We start from the raw sequence: 12609 nt of genomic DNA, 5'->3' as shown, positions 1-12609 counted from the left end.
TTAAATGTTTCCCCTCATCCCTTCTGAAGGAAGTCTCAGAGTGACAGCGAGAAGTCAGTTAAATCAGAACAGGGAGTAAATACATGCACAGCTACTTTCAAGCCTGCTACCCAAGTAGTTTTTGAAGTCTGGGTCAACTAACTTATTTCTTGACTACTAATGTATTTGCTTTAAATGGCAGTCGGTTTTCATTATCCTGAATAAAGAATAAAAAGCTCGCTCTCATATGACAACTTTTTAATGAGAGATTTCTGCATCCTACTAAGCAGGCATTAAAAAGACCCTCAAAAGACAACATAAGGAATCCAAATCACAACTGGTCTATTTGCATATTCAACTTAGGCAGATTCACATACTTCTTGAAAAAATACTAGGGATATATGCAGCCCCTGCAATAAAGGATACGTAAAAACCAGAAAGGCTTTCACAATTTGCTTCAAAATAACTTGGTTTGGGTATTTTTCGGACAGATGATAGAATGCTGCACAAACTCGAGTCAGTCATCTGTTTTAGAGGTAGGAAAGTTGTCTGCTTTCGGAGATGGGGGGGTGGCAAACAAAGACACCACATAAAATTTTTAAAAAGGGCCATCTACCTAAACATTTTTCATATTACATTGCAAGTACCTTTTTAATACACCAAAATTATTTTTGGGCTTCTACTGTTTTGGATCTTTCTCTCCCTTTCCATTTTTACTCCATAGAGCATAACAGCTCTTATACCTGCAATTCCTTAGTGTATGATTCCACAAGACCCAGCAAGGTGACTTGCCCAAATCTGTGCAGATCCCCCATGTACTTCATGCCAGCTCCACTGCTTGCCAGACCTCTCTGGGAGCCACTTCAGTGCAACAGAAAACCACCCAAAAATAGCAAAAAAAAGAGGCGATATCAGCAGCTTCCAAAACATTTGATGAGCTCCAAGGCCAGCACAACCTGCAGGTGGGAGCGCTGCAGAAAACAAGAGCTTCCCCCTCCCATGCTCCATTCCAGCTGCAGTGAAACGCCAGATAAGCTCAGACACTCCTGAAAGCACAGCCTGCGTTTCTAAAAAGTGAGACCCCAGATTCTTCTGAATCACAATTTCTAAATTAAATATCCAAGTCAGAGCCTCCTTACACTCTGTAGTGATAATTACATTACTTCTCAGCCTCAGCTCTTAAACCTGAGGTGATCTTTGACTTCTCCCATCTTTTTTCAAGCCTCCCAGCAAACCCTTTCACCTCTCCTCACATAACAACTACAAACCCCACTAATATCACAGAATCACAGAATGTTAGCAGCATCCTTTTGCCCCTGTGAGATAAACCTTTCCCATGCATCACTGTTTGGACTGGTATCTTGTAAAACCAGCCGTTATCAAAGAACCCAAAGCCCTGTCTGCAGCTTCAGTCCTGTAGCCAATTGTTTACAGAGTGAATTTTTCTATTCCCTCCCATATCATCACCCAAAACTGAAAGGAGGGAAGAGAAAAATCACTTGAGCCCCAGACTCTTTTACCATCCATCCCAAGGCCTTGGAATCTTTATTCATTCCCGTCAGACTGCGGGATGCAGCTTCCTCCCCACCTGTCTGGAAGATCAGCAGTGGGTAGTAGTCCGTTGGGTGCACCAGGCTGGGGAGTGTCCTGGTGATGTCCCTGATCCGGGCTCCAGGTAGACTGCACACCTCCCTACAATGAGGGTCAACTCTGCAGATTGCGCCCTGCGTCCCTCTCAGAAGGGAATTGCCCACTACAATTACCCTTCTTTCTTTCTCATCTGAGGCGGTCTTGAGGTGTGGGTCAACTGCCTCTTTCTATGTGACCTCGTAGGTGGGCCTTGCACCACATCCTCACCTACCTCCTCTTCAAGATCCAGGCCCTCAAGCCTATTACGGAGGGGCACATGGGAAAGCAAAGCAGGTAGGGAGGGGGATTGCCCACCCCCTCAAAGTGGAACTGGCTTCCAACCCTCGTCACCTTTTCTGTCCCCTACCTCTGCCCGACAGCAACAGGGCAGGGGCTGTCTCAGGTCTTCTCCCTCTGCCTGACAGGGCAAGGGGTTCTTCACCTTTTGGGGGGTATCCCCCTGGAGCCTCTCTGAGTAGCACTCCTGGGAGTTACTCCACCAGTTGATTTCCTTTTCACACTCCCTGATGGTCCTACATGTTTGATGCTTTAGAAGCAATTTTAATTGAAAACCAAGCCAAGTATTGACTCCTTGTTAAAACACATAATAAAGAAGTCTCTTGTTATAACCTAATGGGAGATCATTAAAAAAAGACTTGCAGAGGAAGTAAAGGCTGAAGAGCTAAGCCATGAAATTTCATCCAACCACACCTATACTGTACCTGACCAGCAGGCCAGACTACAGCAAGGTTTATTTTTCTATTTAAAGCACCTTTTCCAAAAAGGTATCTATTTTTGATCAGCAGAAGATGATGAAATGGAGATACTACCATTCTTCTCAGTAAGCTGTTCAAACACTACTAAAAATACGTGCTTAGTTCAAACCTTGGGAGTTTAGTTTACAGCCTCTGGGTTTTTATACCTGTGGGCGATCCACTAGCCAGCCTTTCAGTGCCCATTACAGGGTATATACACCAGCCCAGCCATCCTGCGTTCCTTTCTAAGGAGACAAACATAATGAACTCCTACGTTCCTCACTATTTAGGATCTCCTCCAGTCTTCAATTCTTTTTAGCCATCACTCCCTTGAGCCCTCACAGTTCTGCAAGAGTCTCCAACACAAATTTCAATTCCAGCACCCCATGAAGTTCCAGCACCCCTGAGTACTCCCTGCTCCAGCTCCCCTATTTCCACACTCTGCTTCGACACATCATCTCACTACAGGCATCTCTAACCACTTCTCTACAGTCACCACTTTCAAATGCACTCTACTATTATTTGTACGAACAGTCTCCTACCCTGTAGATCTGGCCTGCACATCGTGAGATGCTGGTTTTTTAATGGATCAACCATGTCAATTTTTTGTTATTATGTGTGAGGACAATATTTACTAACACTGACATCCTCTGTATATATTTATCAGTGACTGCACTTACCTCAGATCACCAACAGCAGTATTAAGTATTGACCAAGTCTTTTTTTCATGATTTAGCACTAACCTGCACATTACACTGACCAGCCTGTGTATTCCCAAAACTCCGCTATTGGAAATACAGATATTTTTTTCAACATGGGGTTGTAGTTACATGGTTACGCTTCTCCATCCCTGGAGATACTCAGCATTCCAACAGCCAGGGTGCTGTTTGGCTGGTGGTCCATTCCACAATTCTTAATGTAAATCCTTAACATTGAATTAAAAATAATTCGTGTTAACTTTATACTAACTTTGTTATCATCATAAAGCTATGATAATGACATGTCTCTGGCTTTTTTACACAGCTCTGATCCTACAAATGCTCAATTCCACACGAGTTCTCTTGCTACAGTCAACAGGGATGTTTACAGGTTAGCATGGACATAATCGTTTGTCAACCTGCTCACGTTCTTCATTTTATTTGACACACACGGACAAACGAAAAGGTGACGTGCTCACATAAACAGTCATTAAGATATTCTGAAATGTCGAATATTGAAAATTTTACTCCCACAAATATTCAACTGTCCAGCACGCATGAAGATGATGCTCTGCAGAGTCTATGATTTGCAGCACTAAGAAGGCCAGCACAGCCTAGCAGCACACACAGGAGCTGCAGCAGCATCAGGGAAACAAATGTGAAGAAACAAAGACTCTGATCACGGACAGACCTCCTTTAGCCCTATGAGAAAATGATGAATTACAAACATTTGCACTAACTCTTCAAGTAGCCTACTGAAGCCTCAGCACAATGATACAACAGTAGTGATGAAATCTTAACTGAAGAATATAACGTTCATTTTTAATGCCATCCAACGTGGAATAGCTGCAGAATAAATATGGTTCCTCCCCTCCGACTGCTTTATCTAGGTCAAAAAACTCCTTGAAGGCAGGAAGTCACAGGAAACAAATGTCACTACACATCAACTTTTTATCATCAAAACAAGCAAGGCAGTAGATAAAGCCACCACCTTCCCAATATTTCAGTAGGAAGTATCATGAAAGACATCAGTTTTCTAGTAAACACAAGATCATTGTGAAAACTCAATATAGGCTGCAAAAGAGATGGTCACACACTACCACATGACAAATTTGGAATTTTCTCTGAAATTATATTGTTTGCAATGTTTGACATGATTTTATACAAGGTGATTAGACTTGAGAGGTCTTGAAGGCACTGCTATATTTACTGAAAAAATACAGTAAATCAGACAGAAAATAACCTTATTTTGAATAGCTCAGGCATATGTTAAAAAATAATTTGATTTGTGCATAAGAATTAGACATGCTCAAAAAAAAAAAAAAAAAACCACACAAACCCGATAGCAGCAGAATTACAGAATTGCAGAATGTCAGGGGTCGGAAGGGACCTTGAAAGCTCATCCAGTGCAATCCCCCCATGGAGCAGGAACACCCAGATGAGGTTACACAGGAAGGTGTCCAGGCGGGTTTTGAATGTCTCCAGAGAAGGAGACTCTACAACCCCCCTGGGCAGCCTGTTCCAGGCTCTGCCACCCTTACTGAGAAGAAGTTTCTTCTCAAATTTAAGTGGAACCTCCTGTGTTCCAGTTTGAACCCATTACCCTTTGTCCTATCATTGGTTGTCACCGAGAAGAGCCTGGCTCCATCCTCCTGACACTCACCCTTTAGATATCTGTAAACATAATGAGGTCACCCCTCAGTCTCTTCTTCTCCAGCTCCAGAGCCCCAGCTCCCTCAGCCTTTCCTCACACGGGAGATGCTCCACTCCCTTCAGCATCTTTGTTGCCCTGCGCTGGATTCTCTCCAGCAGTTCCCTGTCCTGCTGGAACTGAGGGGCCACAACTGGACACAATATTCCAGATGTGGTCTCCCCAGGGCAGAGCAGAGGGGCAGGAGAACCTCTCTGACCTACTGACCACCCCCGTTCTAATCCACCCCAGGTACCATTGGCCTTCCTGGCCACAAGGGCCCAGTGCTGGCTCATGCTCATCCTGCTGTCCACCAGGACCCCCAGGTCCCTTTCCCCTATGCTGCTCTCTAGTAGGTCATTCCCCAACCTAGACTGGAACATGGGGCTGTTCCTACCCAGATTCAAGACTCTACACTTGCCCCTGTTATATTTCATTAGATTTTTCCCTGCCCAAATCTCCAGCCTGTCCAGGTCTCTGATGGCAGCACAGCCTTCTGGCGTGTCAGCCACTCCTCCCAGCTTGGTGTCATCAGCAAACTTGCTGATAGTGCTCTCTATTCCACTTGTCCAAATCATTGATGAATATATTGAATAACACAGACCCCAGTACTGCCCCCTGAGGCACTGCATCACTTTCCCAGGGATGGAGGTGAGGCTGAGCAGTCTAGAGTTACCCAGGTCCTCCTTCTTGCCCTTTCTGAAGACTGGAGTGACATTTGCTTTCCTCCAATCCTCGGGCACCTCTCCCGTTTCCCAAGACTTGGCAAAGATGATGGAGAGCGGTCCAGCAATGACCTCAGCCAGCTCCCTCAGCACCCATGGGTGCATCCCATCCAGACCCATGGATTTAGGGATGTCCAGATTGCCTAATTGCTCCCTAACCCAGTCCTCATCAACCCAGGCAAACTCCTCCATTGTCCTGCCCTCCTCTGGGGCCTCAGCGGTACGGGGCTCCTCAGGACAGCATTCCTCCACAGTAGAATTATTATCTAAAATATCTACCTTCAAGAAGGACTAATATTTACAAGACAATGTCATTTCCTGATTATAATCAAATTAATCATACACATTTATTTTTAAAAGGGTGAATGATTAACTTGTTTTCTGTATTAACTAATTTAACTTACACGTATCTGATAGCAAAAGTTGTCTCTTCCTACTCAAACATAGTACATTTCACAACCCAAGATCAGTATTGTATTTTGATTTAATCAATGCAAAGAATGATTTAATTTACATATCTCTTACCTCTTTATTATAATTAAAGGTAAGAATCTCAAAACTCTCTTTCAACTACAGATTCTTAGAGCAAACAGTTTTAATAGTGACTTTGCACCCTTAAACCAAAACAACACTAATCTTGCTTCTGTCATAGAACTGGAACTTAACAGACCATAAAGATTATTTTTTAAGATTATTTCCTAGTTTATAATATCTCATATAACTATACAAAGAGTGTACTTACTCCTGTAGCCACCTACAGGTGTAAGAACATTTGTAAGATCAATAAAACTGTAGAACTGGGTAAGGAAGTTTCATATACAGATCAGTTGTACCAATAAAAAAAAGCAAGGTAAGTGCAAATTAATCCAAATACAAAGTTGTTTAAGCTTTACCGCAACTACCTGATTGGTTTATGACAATTTGCAACGCTGTAACAAGAAAAAAAAACATTGCTGGAGGTATGTGCAGTTGAGGGGAAAATGAAAAAAATGAGGTGACAAAAGCAACTGTAACACGAATTACGACCATAGAAACTTCACGCTCATCTTTCTATTTTCATTTCAAATAATATGTGCTCTACCTTCTTCCTCCCACATTCCTCTTCAATCAGATCTGCTTATGAGAGAACATTACTGCTACTGAGCTTGACATTTGCAAATCCTACTTTAAAGGAGCCAAAAAACCCACCTATAAACATAGCCTAGTTAACCTTATTAGTCATTATGGCATGGGACACAGTGTCTGCTGAAGAAAGTAAATAAAACTTTCTGGAGTCTGAATCATACGTCACAGCCAAGTCCAATGTTTCTTAGTTTTATGCTTAATTTGTAAGTAATAATTTGTAAGCAATTCATAGTTTTAATACAGGCAGTAGGGAACTCCAAAATACTCCTCCAAACACCAGTCAATCATAAGCTCTCACAAACATTTCAGCTGTCTTCCTTACAGCAACTCTATCTATCAAATATGTGAAGAAAGGGGAAAAGCAGGTGCCAATCCAGCCTGGGGCAATTAATCTATACTTACATACTCCTTGAAAAAAGTGTTTTGATTTCTCAAAGTATCTAACATTTATATTAATAAAGAAAACCTTTAAAACATAAACCATAAGCCAGGAACAAGCAAAGAACATTCCTCCTAAACTAGCAAGTAACACAAGATGTTACGATCGTTCACCTCGACTGCTAAGCCAAACTTTAGATGGTTCCAGCAAGAAACTTCCACTGAGCACACGTGCAGCCGTTCTTATGCCAATGGTATCGTGTTTATGTTTCACACATGTGTACTTCCACAAAACCAAACCCAATTACTAAAATACAAAATCTAAGGTTGGGTCAAAATGAACAAGACATTTCTCAGAACAGCCAAGCTCAAGATGTCAGGATCTTTGTGAAATGAGACATTAATATACAAAGCACATCCAAGAAAGCCAAGAATAAAAACAAAACAAAAAAACTTGTTCAGAGTTAAGCTGTACCCAGAAGCCTGTCTGTTTTTTCCAGCTGTATCAGTTACATCTGTCTGGAATCCTGCCTCTCCAAGAGCCATATACAAGAGCTCTGTCAACAACTGCTGCTGTGCCCAGCACAAAATGTATTTTTCAAGTCAAAAGTCAAATATTAATGTTATTATTTACCTAACAATATATCCTAACAATGCTTTCATGGAGATGGAGGGAAATCTGACAAGCATCAAATGAAGACAATTAAAACACAATTAAGTTTATGAACTGGAGAGGGATAGTCCATGCATCTTAAAGGTGTCTGTAAAAGACTTAACTGAACTGCTTTGATTTGTGTGTATTGAACAGGAGACTCTCAAACCTCTTTCATCCCAGGCCTCAATCTGTTACGACATTGACAGGAAAGCTACTTACAGGACATGAACAAAAAAACTGCTGTTTTGCCCCAGCCCCCATTTTATTCATCTAACAAGATGACAGCTGGTTTGTATCTACACACGTACGTATGTGAGTCTGTCAAGAATTGGAAAAACAAACAAGAAAAACTTCCCACTGCTATTACCTCCTGCTTGAGAACTTAAACGTTTGAATTGTGAGAAAGGCTTCCAGGGAAGCATTAAAAATAGCGACCGGAACAGTTCTCTTAATGCACAGTAATTCCATGTTTCATGGCATTTATATCTGTAGAAAGGAACATGCCTTTATTATAGGTAAAATGATATTCTAACATTAATAATTTAATATCCCCAGATGTTAAAAACGTGTATTTTGCAGGAGACTAATAAGTTGTATTTCTGTTTTTCCCTTCCGAAAACAGGAAGTTCAATAACATTATTAATGAAATCATATCTAAACACTGTGCTGAAATAAAAAAGGCCAAGGACACTGGAACTACATCCAATTATTAGCGACATTCAATAAGACATTTCAAGCCTGTAATAATATTTCACTTGGAGTTATCTGTAAGCCACTATTAATTAGACAAAATAGAGATGGACCCTTCATTCTTGTCTTCCACGATCACTTAAAAACAATAGAAGGAACAGGCCACCCTGATTTTTTTTTAAACTTCACCTGCCATTCAAATTTTAAATGATTGTGTCATCCTAGGCAAAGCATATTACTGGCAACACAGCAGGAATTAACAACAACAACAAAAATAGATCTAGTGATTACTTGAGCTGGAGGTTAGCAGTCATCAATCTTGAACTCGCACCAAAACTACTTTCTTTCCAATTGTGTTTCAACTGTTAATTAATGTTTTCATTACACTGAAGTAAGTAAGTTGGATTTTTAAAATCCAGCAGATCATCTTCACTGTGACCAGTAAAATCTACAATGAAACTCAAGAACACAGCTACAAACAGTATTAGTCATCAGTAATTCAAAGTAATGACTTGCTATAAGCAGATAACGTCTGCTTTGAATTTACCTGAAGATTGCTGTGTTAAAAAAAAAAGTTTTGCAAATAGTGAAACTACTATTTCCCTATACAACTCCAGTAAGGCTCTCCTCTTATAAAGAGATTTTTTTTAAGCAATATTTGATCTTAATCACCAATCTAACTATGACCCTGTAGATTCTGTAAGCCCTTCAAGATAAAACTCATCCCTAGGCCTGTTGACTGAAGCAATCCCAGCTCCCGCAGTGTACACACTGCTGCATTGTTCCAGCAGGACGGAAGGTTTGCCACCTTCCATCGAAGCGACGTGACAGGAGATCACACCTATGTTTTGTAACCAGGCGATAACTCCTTCAGCCAGCTTACAATCTTCCAACTGAAGGCTATTCGTGTGCAGTCTAAGAAATGGTGTAATCCCTGAGCACGGTTTCAAGCAAATGCTGGGTTCTGTAACGCCACCCACATACGCTCGTGAAGAAATTAACTGCACAGAAGTTTTCATCATTGTTCACTAAAAAAAGCGACACAAAAATTCCTTCAGAATTTTCTTTCCCCTTAAAAAGCGACATTGGTGGAAAGAACTAAAATAAATTACAAGTCAATAATTACATGGACAGCCTGAAGAAGCAGGATTTTTTTCCTGAGGTCTTAGGCATTTAACAGAATGCTACTGACTAAATTACTGGAACTAATTCTAGACTGTTTGCAATCAACATATGTAATGCACAATGACTTGCCTGCAATTAGTATATTATACTAAACTGTTTACAAAGAAGAAAAGTATTTGATCTATATTTCATAAATGTGTCAAATTAAAATACAGATTAACCACATGCCAAATGATTATTAATATTAAAAAGCAGAAAGCAAAAATAGAAGTTACAGTTAAAGGTCAAACAAGTCATCCAACTGTATTCATGATTATACAACTCTGCACATACTGGCACTGTTAAACTCTTTCAGAACGAGCATTTCCTAGAAAGCAGAAAGGTAAGACAATTTGATTTTTCACAGAGGAACCAGGTGGGGAAAATAACATTGAGACGTCAAAGCAGAAAATATACACCATCAGCGTCCTAAATACAGCTTAAAAACTCGAAAGGCATTAAGACTGTGTCACTAATGGCATGTGTAAAGGTGAAACGCTCATAACCTTTTAGGTGTTTCTTAGTCAAGACAGCTAAAACATACTAAACCAAAACACTTTCACTTTTCCTACATGTGACTCCTCAGAACACAAATTACTTATTTACAGTTCAACATATCCTTAAACATAGTAGGGTAGGCCTCACACACTCCCCTGGCAAATGATTTCGCAAAGACAGTTTATGTTCCGTAATGGTAAAGGAATGTATTGCCATTTAAATCTTAATACACTTGTTGTCGCATAAGGAAACATTTTAAAACACTAAGGCTAGCAGAAGTATTTCATGCGGATGATTTAGTTTACTCATAAAAATAAAGGCTACAATTAGGCAGAGGCAGGAACTACCACAAAATCAGAAGGCAATCACACACATAAAACAACCCCCCTACATTCTGCAAAAGCACCAAGGGTGTCACAAGATTTTCTCAGCGCTGATCCTAAATGCAGAAATCCCAGATATGTGGATAACCACTTGACTGGTTTCCTTTGAAGCACGTAAACAATACTCAAGGGTGTATCCGATTCTATTTCCTAATTATAATACCTCCAAGCACTGCTGCAGACGGATTTGCTCCCAAACTCGCAACCGATCACACACGGGAGGGGGGGTCACCATTTGCCACCCTCCAGCCCCAGCGCTGCCGGGGTCTCACGCCTCCCACCTGTACCCCCGGCTGGTGGCTGTGCCGGCGGGCTCGACCCACCGCAGGAAGGTCACGGCCGAGGGCAGCAGGCGGAGACGCCGGTGCCAAGGGCCGGGGAATGCAGGCCTCGGGCACCGCTCGCCCGTGTCGCCAGGACGGGGTCGGTTCGCCGCCTGTCACCCACCATGTGCCAGCCAAACGGGGCCAAGCGGCGCGGATGAGCGGCGGCACCACCCCCGCCGCAGCAGCCGGTGCTCCCGGGGAGGACGAGGCAGCCCGGCGAGGCGCCGGCGGGTGGGCCCGGCCCGGCGGGCCCCGGTGTGCCGGGAGGACGGCAGGCCCGGCCCCCGCCTTACTCACACTCGGGGCAGCTGCAGCGGCGGCGCCCCCCGCCTCTGGAACACGCCGTCCACGAAGACGCCGTTCTTGCCGAGGCAGCGCAGGTAGAAGTCCCCTCCGCCGCCGCCCGTGGCAGCTGCGGGGTCCCCCTGAGGCGGAGGCGGCGGCCCGTCCGCGCCGGCCGGTGGCGGCGGCGGGGGAGCAGCGGTGAAGATCTCCAGGTGGCGCCGGGAGATGAAGCTGGAGTGGCCCATGCTCACGTCCACCGAGCCCTGCGACGAGTTGCGGCCGATGGTCACCGAGCGCTTCTTCATGAGGTATTCGAACTCCCGGCCCTCTAGCCGCGCCACGGCCGCCGCCGCCGCCGCCGCCGCCATCTTAGCGAGCGAGGGAGCGGGCCGCCCTCCGCTGCGCCCCGCCGCCCGCACCGGCCCCGCAGCCGCCGCCAGACACAGGCAGGGAAGGGGACGCCGCTCAACCGAACCTGACGCAGTCCGCCGCTGGCTGATGGACGGCGGCGCCGGGCCAATGTGCGGCCCGCACGCCCATGGGGCTATGACGGCGCGGCCAATGGCGAGCGGCGCCGAGGCCAGCGCCGCGCAGCACGTTCGAGTGTCGGGGCCTGAGAAGACGGGAAAGGCCCGGAAAACGCGGAGCAGATCCGCGGGCGGGGGAGCGGAGCGACCCTTGTTCCCCCGGCGGAGGCAGCGGCGGCGGGAGAAGCGCTGCGCGGAGCCTCGGCCGCGGCTCTGCGGCCCGAGGGAGCGGCGGGGCGGCCCCTCCCCGGCCGGCCGGAGGGAGGGCGGGCGGCGCGGAGCGAGCTGGCTCAGCCCGCGGGGCTGGCCTGCCTGCCATCTTCTGCCTGGAGCCCCTTCCCAGCGCCGGGGCGGCGGGACCCCGGGCACCTGCGGGGAGCCGAGCTGCCGCCGCCTGCCCCTGGCGGACCCCGGGCCCCCGAGCGATGCCGCCGGTACCTCCCGTACGTGTTTTCCAGGCGGCAGATAGCGCACCGCATACGCCCTCCACTAGCAACGGTCGCAGAAACAGCACTAAAGGGCGGATAACAACAGTCAAAATACAAGTACCCAAACACTGCTAGAGCGTGGGCTACCGCCTGAAACATAGCTTGTAACTCCTCAAAGCCAGCCGCGAAAGACCAGGAAAAAAAGAAAAAATAGGTTTGATAGATCATCCACATCCAACGGCCTTTTATATGTTAGGGTAAAACTAGAGGGAACTAGTACACTGCTTTAAATTTAAAAGTTTCAGGTAAGTTTAGCGCTCCTTTTCTCATAGGGCACAAAAAACACGCATCCAACACAACAAAACACGCTTAACATCCCATGGCTGTCACAGCGTGTCACTCTTTGCAGAGGGTCACGGTACACAGGAGAGAAAATGTCACATAACAGCACGGGAAGAACTGCCCAAGAATCCACATCAGGATTTTTGAGTTTAAACTATTACAGGCTACCAAAGAGACTGACGTTAATCATACTGAAGTTTGTCAAACATAGCATCTGCACCGAAAATGATTCACCTGATCAAAATCTTGCAGAAATGTTTGCGTGCCCCTCTCTCCAACTGCTACAGGGACCAGGCCCCTTCTGTCACTTTTAGCTATAAACTGTGAAGAGG

At 44.9% G+C, this 12609-nt stretch overlaps 1 protein-coding gene across 2 annotated transcripts in view; it reads right to left on the bottom strand.

The window, feature by feature from the left end:
• FOXK2 (forkhead box K2) overlaps positions 1-11988 on the bottom strand; it is a 47326-nt gene extending 35338 nt beyond the window's left edge. For both annotated transcript variants that reach the window (XM_080356639.1, XM_080356638.1), the window contains exon 1: positions 10993-11988. In XM_080356639.1, coding sequence (XP_080212765.1) covers positions 10993-11348 — 356 coding nt within the window. In that variant the 5' untranslated portion in view covers positions 11349-11988. The remainder of the gene's footprint in view (positions 1-10992) is intronic.
• Between the last annotated feature and the right edge of the window lie 621 nt (positions 11989-12609).

This window comes from Nesoenas mayeri (assembly GCF_963082525.1).
Source record: "Nesoenas mayeri genome assembly, chromosome: 19".
NCBI classification, from domain to species: Eukaryota; Metazoa; Chordata; class Aves; order Columbiformes; family Columbidae; genus Nesoenas; species Nesoenas mayeri.
The sequence above is the reverse complement of the archived record's forward strand: the minus strand, read 5'-3'. Positions and strand labels throughout refer to the sequence as shown.